Consider the following 12060-nt stretch of genomic DNA (forward strand, 5'->3'; position numbering starts at 1 on the left):
ACGATACACTTTTTTTGTAATAAACACACAAAAAATAGTGTTTACCCCCTTTCGGTCGCCTGCGCCCATGAAGTGTTTCTACTAGAAGACTGTGTTTGCTGGAACTTACACAACTCCATGATAATGATGCATTCTGGGATTTATTGTTTTCGTTCTGCGAGGGCCTTCGTGAGTACGTGCCTCGTGAATAGCATCAGTTGCGTCTAAAATGCGAATATAGACTGCACACAGACCAATGTTTACGAAAAGTTATCATATGGATATTAATAAACACTGTATGTAAAATAATATATATTTACAAAGGAACCGACATGCGCAACTCACGCAGCCCAGATCCTCGCGAACCGAGCTAGCTAGTGTATCCAGGTCAAAGGTTACTTTTTTTTAACAACACATGTTCTTGCACCCATGCGCATTTAGTTGGACTAAGTTACATTTCACATTTTAGCAGTACACAGAGGTCATGTCAAACGATGTATCTTCGTCAAGTGATGAGGCAAGTGACACCGAGGAGGTTCCGCAAAAACGGAGGAAGCAGGGTAAGTTTTTTCTAGCTTAAAAACGTTAGCTAGCTATCTAGCTAATGTTAGCCACTACAATCAAGTCCATCAAAGCTGTCTGCCAGGTATCTAGTAAATCCTGTTAGGAATCAAAATTAGGGATGCTGCAATGGGCAGACAGCATTGTGTATTATATGGCGAATTCCAAAACAAACACACAGATTACGTTCACTTCGCTAGCTAGCTAGCTATCTAGCTAATAACAATAACTATGTTTAACCCTTCAGCTTCAAGGTATCAGTGTCCAGCTGATTTTGTGGCATTTGCCCACAAACCCTGTGCCAGTACCCTCATCGAAAGGGTTTGTGAGGACAACACAGAATTATGGCTCATCAAAGCTCCCAGCAGTTTCAACCCGGACAGGTAGGCTATCCTTCTTTCCATTTATATGAATTATCATAGAAGTGTCATGATTCACTTCTAATAACAGACAGAGATATCTAACAAAGTCCTCAGAATTTCTCGGTCAGTTATTAGAAGTGAGACACCATCCACTCCCATTGCTTTACACCCACATGGTCTATATCTGGTGTGCGTAACCTCTTAACACACTGTAATCTCTCTCTCCCCCACAGTTTCAGCAGTCTGAAGATGCCTCTGTCTGGGCTGCAGACCATGCAGGCCCCTGCCCAGCAGTCGTGTAGTGGTGGGAACAACAGGCAGATCTACAGCGTGCTGGGTGGGCCCTCTGGTGCTGCGGACCTCCATCTCCTCACCAGTCACCCCCAGACGCTCGACTTGGTGGTCTGTGCCCCGGCCTTCAGCGGGCTCCTCAACATCTGTGAGAGCTACGGTGACTGCAGCACCAACCAGACCCCCATTGCCATCCCAGCCACCCCAGCCCCCACTGTGCCCCCGGGGCTCCGCCAGCGCTTCCAGCCTTTCGGAAGCAGGACCCCCACCCTCTCCAGACTGATGGAGGATACACCGGATACTCCGCTGCCGTCTACACCAGAGACGCCTCTCAGGGTCACACTGGACCCGGGGGAGGAGAGGAAGAGCAAGAAGAAAAAGAAGAAAGACAAACTTATAAAGACTGAGGAGATGGAGGAGGGGGTCAGGGTGAAGCAGGAGCTGCTAGAGATGACTCACAGCCCAGAGGAGCCATATAAACTTCCTGGGCAGGAAACTGAGCTCTCAGAAGAGAAGAGGAAGAAGAAGAAGAAAAAGAAGGATAAGGACAGGGGAGATGTGGAGGACACTGTATATTCATCTTTTAATGTAATTAAAAAAGAGGTGGAAGTTAAAGTTGAACCAATGGACAGTTCCTATGGTGAAGTTGAAGATTCTGGAAAAAGGAAGAAAAAGGTGAAGAAAAACAGGCATGATGATGACTAGTCTGTTGTTTTTTTGTGGTAATCTGGCTTTGTGAAGTTATAATTATAATAATAGTATCATTCAATTAAGCAGTTCAACAAATAATTATTATGCTACTGTACTGTCATTTGGATTTTGGGGGGGAAATTTGATCATCTAATAAAGCCGAGACGATAACACATACTGGAGTGTACAGACTTGTGCCTCTATTCACACGAAACAAAAATATAAACGCAACATGTAAAGTGTTGGTTTCATGATCTGAAATAAAATATCCCTGAAATTTTCCATACTCACAAAAAGTGTATTTCTCTCATTCTGTGCACAACTTTGTTTACATCCCTGTTAGTGAGCGTTTCACCTTTGTCCAGATAATCCATCCACCTGACAGGTATGGCATATCAAGAAGCTGATTAAACAGCATGATCATTACATGGGTGCACCTTGTGCTGGGGACAATAAAAAGCCACTCTAAAATGTGCTGTTTTGTCACACAATGCAAGTATTGAGGGAGTGTGCAATTGACATGATAACTGTGGGAATTGAATGTTAATTTCTCTACCATAACCTGCCTTCAACATTGTTTTAGAGAATTTGGCAGTACGTCCAACCGGCCTCACCATGTGTTACCACGCCAGCCCAGGACCTCCACATCTGGCTTCTTCACATGCGGGATCATCTAAGACAAGCCACTCGGACAGCTGATGAAACTGGGTTTGCACAACCGAAAAATTTCGGCACAAACTGTCATAAACCGTCTCAGGGAAGCTCATCTGCTTGCTCGTCGTCCTCACTAGGGTCTTGACATAACTGTAGTTAGGAGTTATAACCGACTTCAATGGGCAAATGCTCACTTTCAATGGCCGCTGGAGAAGTGTGCCCTTCACGGATGATTCACTGTTTCGACTGTACCGGGCAGATGGCTTGTATGGCGTTATGTGGGCAAGCGGTTTGCTGATGTCAACGTTGTGAACAGAGTGCCCCATAGTGGCGGTGGGGTTATGGTATGGGAAGGTGTAAATTAAGGAAGATGAACACAGTTGCCTTTTATCAATGGCAATTTGAATGCACAGAGATACCGTGACTAGATCCTGAGGCCCATTGTCGTGGCATTCATCCGCCGCCATCACCTCATGTTTCAATATGATATTGCATGTTGCAAGGGTATGTACACAATTCCTGGAAGCTGAAAATGTCCCAGTTCTTCCTTGGCCTATATACTCACCAGGCATGTCACCCATTAAGCATGTTTGGGATGCTCTGGATCAACATGTACAACAGCGTGCTCCAGTTCACGCCAATATCCAGCTACTTCGCACAGCCATTAAATAGGAGTGGGACAACATTCCACAGGCCACAATTAATCGCCTGATCAACTCTATGCGAAGAAGATGTGTCGCTCTGCATGAGGCAAATGTTGGTCACACCAGATACTGACTGGTTTTCTGATCCACGCCCCTACCTTTTGTTTTAAGTTATCTGTTACCAACAGATGCATATCTGTATTCCCAGTCATATGAAATACATAGATTAGGGCCTAAGGAATTTATTTAAATTCACTGATTTCCTTATATGAACTGTAACTCAGTCAAATCTTTAAAATTGTTGAATGTTGCGTTTCTATCTTTGTTCAGTGTAGTTAATTTATCCTCAATGCTACCATTAACTATTGATTCTGCTGCAGTCCTGCAATACTCTGGCTCCACAGGCAGATAGCGCTGTGGTACAGTGGTTCTTCCCTGGTTACCGGACACAGATTCGGTGGGTTGCCTCTGCCTGCTCTCACTCTGCACTGGAGTGTGGTCCTGTTTTCTAATGAGTTCAGAGACACCTCTGGTGCTATCCGACTCCATGTCTGTACTTTCCTCCCACTACACTACATGTATGCATCACTTACTCACTGCAAGGCTGTGGCAGAGCCGCTTTTCCCTCTCTTTTCAGACACATTATTGTATTTTTGAAGGTTGCATTTGGTTGGTTTGATTTTGTGAGTAAAATATTGTTGAATATCCATAAAACATAAAACACATTTTTAAAAATGGTATAAAAGGTTATGTTTTTTAAATTTTTTAATTTAAACTATTTTGTTCCTGAATAACTAAAAAACTTGCATGGAAATTCGAATCAGAATAATTTTTTCGTTCTTGCTGCTCAGAGAGTATCTCGAAGACAACAGCTGCAATTTTGTAGCTCTGGTATGGAGAGAATAGAACTTTGATGTTGGATCTTATGCGATATTTCTATGTATTCACACATTGCACGTCTCACAGACACGTGCAATGTGTGTCTGTGTGTGTGTGTTAGGGATCTGCTTCAGGTATGGTGCTGCAGATAACTTGGCTCCTAGCTAGTGGGTTACACAACAGGTCAACAGCAGAACATTGACTCCTGTTCTGTGGGCGTCTCTTACACCACCACTGCCCACCTTTGCTGTCTCACGGGCTAACAGATTTAACCATGACTGGTTATTTGTCCGTTTCCATTTGATCCACTTGAGGAGAGCAGTCGTTGTCCTCCAGCAACAAACCATTCTGGTGCTTGTGTCTTCCTCCACATTGTGCACACGGTCATTAGTGTTCAGTGGATTAGCCATAGGGTCACCAGGTCAAGTCACAGCTGGGACAATGAGGCCCTCAAGTGAAGCACCTGGACGTGAAACAGAATTCTAGTAGAATTCTTAGTGTGTTCCCCTCTATCTCTATGCGTTGATGTATTGTTTCATGGGGATGGTTTTGCTATATGCGCTGCAAGTAGCTTGAACAGTAATTGCTGTCTGGTGAAGCAGATTAATAATTGAATGCAGTCTGAAGTTAAGATACAACGTGTCCAGACTGCAGAGCAGGATTGGGCCTTGCGCGCCCCAACCGATGTAAATGATAAGATTTGAGGGGAGGGAGAGGGGAGCGACTAGTGGGGGTAATGCATTGGAGAACCAATCTCGCCGGCTGTACCCACCCCCTCCTTCTCTTCCCCCCTCTTCCCTCCCCATTACTGCAGCGATTCCCTCTCCCCCTCTCCCCTCTCCCTCTGTAGTGCTCTCCTTTTCAACCAGCGCTCTCTAGCCAGCCTGCTGCAATGTGAGGGTTTCCATGGCAACGCAGACCTGCCAAGGACCATGGTGCTCTGCTCTGTGGCAATGGAGAGAGAGAGAGAGAAAGCGCGAGAGGGGTTCGGCTCATCAATGTATTATACGTGAGCTCCACCACTTTGGGCATGCTAAGATTGGTGTCTCGGAAAGCTGCAGTCCCCCTCTGCTTTCCTCTCTGTCCTTTTCTTTCCAAGCCCATAACACTCAGCATTTGACAGGGATTAAAGTGCATAGATCGATGCAGAGCGAAATGGTCCATTGGTTTAAGGATGACAGTGAAATTGGTCTGTGTCGCTAAATGTAATGAGAGTTGGCATTGCGTTCTGGCGCTGTTTGCCCTTGGATGAATAAGTGCCTCCCTGACATTGCTTTGGCTGCAGGAGAGCGCCTCCAAAACAAGCTCCTACCACACCAGCAACTTCATTGCATACTAATGCCTTAACATGACGCACACTCAGCCCTCCCATTCAAAGAGCTGAAATATGTCATTGAACCGAACAGGCTGAGGCCGCCTCTGCAATCTAGAAGAAACACAATACAGAGGTACGTCATCTTTAAAAGTGTTGAATACACATTGTGCTCAGAATGATAAGACGTCCTGTCAACGGAGACCAACCTTGTACCGTTGATCAGGTGGACGAGGGTTTGGGAAGCTGTCGCTGATGATGCTTGGGGTCTTTTCTTCTCCTGGGCTTCATGTTGATTTGAATGGGCTCCTCTTGTCTACTTCTACTTCTTTTCTGTTGAATGTCACTTGAAGAACTGAACACCATGAACGTGCTGTGCCTATTGGTGCTTGAGGGAAAAAGCATTCAGCACAAATGGCTATCTAATGTAGATAAGCGTGTAGATAATTGAGGATTGAAGATAAAGTGATTGACAAACAATGTATTTACTTTTGATGTTAGCCATTCAAATGAACAAAACTTCAATGGGGAATGGTCTGCACTGAGGAAAATCTGTTGCTATGCACTAAGTCAAGTCAGACATATGCTATGAAAGCAGCCGAGCTGTCTTTGCAGCCAGTCTCCATGACAACCTCAATGCTATTTCCCTCATTGTTGTCTTGGACCAGCGTTAGACATCCTGAAAGCGTTTCTTGGACCCTAATTCGTAAAAGCCTGGATGTCCTTCTATGGGCTTGCATGTATTCTTAGTCGTTATTCCCAGTAGGCAGTGTAGACTTTTGGAGGAACAAGACAGCAGAGAGAGACAGCAGTCCCCTCGGGGAGAGAAAAGTCCTTGCTTTGACCTTCACAGTAGCAGGGAAGAAGGAGCAGTGAGCAGTTCAAACATCCCCGTAGCCCATACACTGGAGACTAAGACTCCTAAAAATCAACCTTGGTGATACTACATTGTCTGCATGCTGTGCCGTGCCACTAAACACTGTGGCATTAGCCATATAATACTGAAGATCATTCCCTCCTTCACTCCAACATATGAACTTCAACTAGTTCCATGTCAGTGGCGTTTAAACATTTCACATGTATGGTATGGAATGGAATGTGTATATGTACTGTACACCCTAAGACACATTATGGCATAGAATATACATAATATTGGTGGGATGTTAAAACATTCAGTAAATATTGAATATGGACAGTAATGCGGGTTACTTTTATTCGAGAATGACGTCATTGACTTCAATGCAGTGAAATAGATCACATAACTACAGTCAATTGTAACCGTAATTCCTCCATTAATTCAGAGTGGACTGCACAGCTGATCTGTCTGTGCAGCTGGACAAGCTGTGCAGGTTAAGTGCTTTTCTCAAGGGCAGAGCAGCACTATCTCCTCCTGGGACTTCACAAGGACCAGATGACACCATACCTAATAAGTCCCTAATAATGTATCAACTCACTGTCTCTAATGCAGTCTGACTGGCATCATTTGCGATCTTTCAAGACTTCATAGTATCTCATTTAACAGAAGGAATCAAACAAACATTGTTAGCAGAAATGTGTGCTATACTATTTAATGTACCACTTCATACAGTTGAAGTCAAAAGTTTACATGCACCTTAGCCAAATACATGTAAACTGAGTTTTTCACAATTCCTGACATTTAATCCAAGTAAATATTCCCTGTTTTAGGCCAGTTAGGATCACCACTTTATTTTAAGAATGTGAAATGTCAGAATAATAGTAGAGAGAATGATTTATTTCAGCTGTTATTTCTTTCATTACATTCCCAGTGGTTCAGAAGTTTACGTAACACTCAATTAGTATTTGGTAGCATTGCTTTTAAATTGTTTAACTTGGGTCAAACGTTTCAGGTAGCCTTCCACAAGCTTCCCACAATAATTTGGGTGAATTTTTGCCAAGTCCTCCTGACAGAACTGGTGTAACTGAGTCAGGTTTGTAGGCCTCCTTGCTCACACACGCTTTTTCTGTTCTGCCCACAAATATTCTATATGGTTGAGGTCAAGGCTTTGTGATGGCCACTCCAATACCTTGACTTCGCTGTCCTTAAGCCATTTTGCCATAACTTTGGAAGTATGCTTGGGGTCATTGTCCATTTGGCAGACCCATTTGCGACCAAGCTTTAACTTTAACTGATGTCTTGAGATGTTGCTTCAATATATCCATATAATTTTCCTTTCTCATGATGTCATCTATTTTGTGAAGTGCACCAGTCCCTCCTGCAGCAAAGCACCCCCACAACATGATGCTGCCACCCCCGTGCTTCACGGTTGGGATGGTGTTCTTCGGCTTGCAAGCCTCCCCCTTTTTCAACCGAACATAACGATGGTCACTATGGCCAAACAGTTTGATTTTTGTTTCAGACCATAGACCATAGAACATTTCTCCAAATAGTATGATCTTTGTCCCCATGTGCAGTTACAAACCATGGTCTCGCTTTTTTGTGGACGCTTTTGGAGCAGTGGCTTCTTCCTTGCTGGGCGGCCTCTCAGGTTATGTCGATATAGGACTCGTTTTACTGTGGATATAGATACTTTACCTGTTTCCTCCAGCATCTTCACAAGGTCCTTTACTGTTGTTCTGGGATTGATTTGCACTTTCGCACCAAAGTACATTAATCTCTAGGAGACAGAACGCATCTCCTTCCTGAGCGGTATGACGCCTGCGTGGTCCCATGGTGTTTATACTTTCGTACTATTGTTTGTACAGATGAACGTGGTACCTTCAGGCGTTTGGAAATTGCTCCCATTGATGAACCAGACTTGTGGAGGTCTACAATTTTTTTCTGAGGTCTTGGATGATTTCTTTTGATTTTCCCATGATGCCAAGCAAAGAGGCACTGAGCTTGAAGGTAGGCCTTGAAATACATCCACAGGTACACCTCCAATTGATTCAAATGATGTCAATTAGCCTATCAGAAGCTTCTAAAGCCATGACATAATTTTCAGGAATTTTCCAAGCTCTTTAAAGGCATAGTCAATTTAGTGTATGTAAACTTCTGACCCATTGGAATTGTAATACAGTGAATTATAAATGAAATAACCTGTCTGTAAACAATTGATGAAAAAATGACTTGTGTCATGCACAAAGTAGATGTCCTAACCAACTTGCCAAAACTATAGTTTGTTAAGAAGAAATTTGTGGAGTGGTTGAAAAACAAATCTTAATGACTCCAACCTAAGTGTATGTAAACTTCCGACTTCAACTGTATATAGCCCTACAAAAGGATTGTCTATTTTGCACAACATCCTTATTTTTAGCAGTGTAGCTAATTCAACCTTGTATAAATTGTCATACCAACACAATGTGTTTTAGAAGTGGATGAGATTTGTTTGTGTGTGTGTGCTGTGGACAGTTTTGTCTCTCTGTGTGGCCTGGGGGACCGTCGTTTTGTCAAAGGCCAGATTTCAGGGGCCAGGGCGCTGGATGAGGAGCACGTAACCTGTCGAAGAGGGCCACCGCTGCCCCTGCCAACCCTGCTGTGCACCCATCTGCCGCTGGGCAGCAATATGCCCACACGGCTCCATCTGTCCAGTACCCCCCCCCCCCCCCCCCCCCAAACACACACACACACACTTACATGTCTTCACCCACCGTCTCCATTTTTTTTAGGGGTGAACTAGATAAATGGGGAAGCAGCGGAGGAAAATGGGTCACGGGTGCTTTGTATACCTCCTCCATGTGTATGGTTTAACCTTCAAGTACTTGCTGCTGTCACTGGAACCGTGGACAGGCATTTTATATGACTCAAAGTGGAAATCCTGACGTGTGATCCAATTACAAATATGGCAGAGGCTTTTTCCCCCTGCCATTTTCAGTATTACAGTATGCATGAAGCTTGAGCCAGAGTTTTTGGTTCAGAATAGTATCAAATTAGAGTTAAGTGGGTCAAGATTGCAGTAGGCTAATTTCCTTCCTTAAATAATCACTGATTAGTCCTGGATATTAACACATTAGTGGTCCTACAATCAGAGAGTACTCCATGCATGTTAGTATGATAGTAGAACATTTTTATCTCGGCTGAAACTGGACTTCCTCCCATTATGAGTTCTCAGAAAGCAGGCTCAATAATCTGAGTTATGTAAAACAGGATTATGTCTACTGCAAGTATTGCATAAATACCCCTGTCATTCTAAATTCTCTGTGTGGTGTTCATCCATTTTTGTTTTGTAATACAAAGGTGACCCTTCAATCCTCAGCCTTAAAAGTCAGTTTAGTTGACAATTGATCTATTTTGATAAGTCATTTTTCTGCCAGATGTCGATTGTCTAACCGTTATGTTTTGTCTTGGTCTTTGGGAGGAAGAAACAGCAGACGTTTTGTTTTCCTGCCTATTTTATCTGATTAGATTAGTCTGACTTACTGAATGGCCATAAAGCCTATAATAACTCGGAGGGGTTCAGTCCAAAAGGGATAGTATCAAGGTCATTAATCCACTATTCATTGTGTACTACTTAATGTGTCTAGTCTAGGACCTTCCCCAGTTGAATAATGTCTTACCTTTTGTACTTTCTTCAACCTTTACCTTCTTGTCCCCTGTGTTCCTCTGTATAACCATTCTCAGACTCCCTGTTCTTCCCCTGTGTGCCTGCTCAAGGCTAAAGTAGCAGCTCCTTACCCATCAGCCCACGGGGTAAAATCCACAACTGCCTCCGTCTGTCTCAAACTGGGCCAAGTTATTTGGATCTCCCCTGGCTTCTCCCTTATGGTTCGTTGGCATGTTGCAGAATCTTCCATCTCCGGCCGCCTAAGTGTCAGGCCAGGGCTCCTTAGAAAGGTCAAATATGTTTGTGTTTCCCGCGGCCTGAAAAAGACTAATGTGTGCCTTTAGGGTTAAAGCCATCCTTGGAATGTCTCCGGGTGGCGGGTGTACAGTATAAGTCTGTAGCAAGACAGGATGTCAGGCGTCAGGTGATGAGTGGTCGGTTGGTGTCAAAGGACTTTGAATTTCACCATGCAGTCTGTATCGACCAGTGTAGAGTACCTAAGAGTACCCTGCTGTCTCTGTAAGGAAATCACAGTGTTGTACCTCTGTGATCGATTAGCAAGCCCTGGCTGGAACTCATTAACAATAAGCAAATGGGTGAGTCAGTGTACGTTTAATATACCTGTCTGCCTTGTTTTGTAATTGTTCAAATGAGCTGTATAACACACATTGTTGGGACAATGACTATACATGGCACAGCTATGGTTGATAATCAATTATGTGAGCATTTAGTAAATACAGTATGCAGTTCCCTTGGGATAATGTAATGAAATGAAGTATCATTTACAAAGACAGTTAAGGACCATACAAACATTAACTATTGAAAAGCTATTGTACAGACGGAAGTGATGGCATTGTCGCATCCCTCTAGCATCCCCCCCCCCCCCCCCCCCCCCCCCCACACACACACACACCATCATCGGTTGGCAAATTATATGCACCCAAAAAAACATTTCCATTATGCAAACCCACCCACAACCCACCCAGGCTCAGAATTCTATTGGTATGCTGTACTGTCACCCACTTCATTTCCCTGTAGGATCATGTTGATACTAACCACACAGAGACAGTTCACATATAGGATATTGGAATAATACAGCAGGCACTGCTTAGGCTTCCCTTGTATACCGTAGAAAATGTATTTATTAAAGCATATGCTCGAGAACTGAAAACAACAACTGCAAGATTGCAGAACATATCATGTACCATAAAATTGATAAAGGAATCACTGTACACGCTACAGTGTTTTAAAATCACAGCTTTTGCATCGCAATTTAAACGTAATTATTCTAACTTGTATTTGTACACATAATAATCAAACATGAATTACATTTAAAGTACTTTTTGGAATAGTTAAGAATGTAATGCGTTTCTTATTTTAAACATAGTCTGTAATGTTGGTTAGAAATATCACAACAGCAACAACAACAAAAATAAACATATAAAAACGTACAATCATTGTTCAGTATTTTGCTTATCTGACTGGCATAAATGATTAAATCAATTTGATTTAAAGAGAATGATAAACCAGATGGAATAAATACAGATTTTGGTCTGTATAATAAATGTTCTGAAATATAATCTATAAACTGGCCGTGATGCAAAGTATCATAATTATAAGATCATTGGCTACACCTGTCATTGCATAGGCCCCGCCCTCATACAAATTTAACTACCTGTGGAACAGCCTATTACACTAACAGGCTAGTAAGTTCAATGCCTATGTAATGTAAAGTGTTGCCAAAGGACAATAGGCAGTTTCCACTTTAGTTGCTTAGGATGTTGGAATCATTTTTGCATTGTTGCTAGTCAAATATGGACAGCTCTTGTACCAGTGCAGATGGCAAGTTTAAGTGGGAGAGGTCCGTTGAGGTTTTCTTCAACCTTGGGGTTTGTTGTAGCTCAGTGGTTTTAAGCTCATTTCCAGGTCCAGGAATTTGATATCACTTTCTTAATGATGGATACTTGTTAAATGCATAGAAGGTACATGCAAATGGTAGACAGCAACAATTGAATGCTGAAAAACAAGTGTGGATTTAGTTACAAGATTTCAGTCTTATGACAGTCTACAATTTGTATCTTCCTCAATCAAAGACAAAGTATTAGTTTCCTAGACAAACATGCAATAAGTAGATGAAAACATTCAAGAAATAACCCAAATATTGACCTGAGTCCTTGTAAAAATTC

At 42.8% G+C, this 12060-nt stretch overlaps 1 protein-coding gene across 1 annotated transcript; it reads left to right on the forward strand.

Moving 5' to 3' along the window:
- The first annotated feature begins 137 nt into the window (after nt 1-137).
- On the forward strand, nt 138-2179 carry LOC110503600 (DNA-directed RNA polymerase I subunit RPA34). Its single transcript, XM_021582015.2, has 3 exons — nt 138-539; nt 788-923; nt 1136-2179. Exons 1-3 carry the CDS (start codon nt 464-466, stop codon nt 1896-1898), a joined length of 975 nt encoding a protein of 324 aa, XP_021437690.1. The 5' UTR covers nt 138-463; the 3' UTR covers nt 1899-2179.
- The last annotated feature ends 9881 nt before the right edge of the window (nt 2180-12060 follow it).

Source organism: Oncorhynchus mykiss, chromosome 24 (genome assembly GCF_013265735.2).
Source record: "Oncorhynchus mykiss isolate Arlee chromosome 24, USDA_OmykA_1.1, whole genome shotgun sequence".
Taxonomy (NCBI): Eukaryota; Metazoa; Chordata; class Actinopteri; order Salmoniformes; family Salmonidae; genus Oncorhynchus; species Oncorhynchus mykiss.

What these genes read in the sequence shown, in the direction of transcription:
- LOC110503600 (XM_021582015.2), top strand. Translation starts at nt 464, where the DNA reads ATGTCAAACGATGTATCTTCGTCAAGTGATGAGGCAAGTGACACCGAG. An exon ending in GCAAAAACGGAGGAAGCAGG is followed by an intron (nt 540 to 787) that starts GTAAGTTTTTTC and finishes TTAACCCTTCAG; the next exon opens with CTTCAAGGTATCAGTGTCCA. An exon ending in AGCAGTTTCAACCCGGACAG is followed by an intron (nt 924 to 1,135) that starts GTAGGCTATCCT and finishes TCTCCCCCACAG; the next exon opens with TTTCAGCAGTCTGAAGATGC.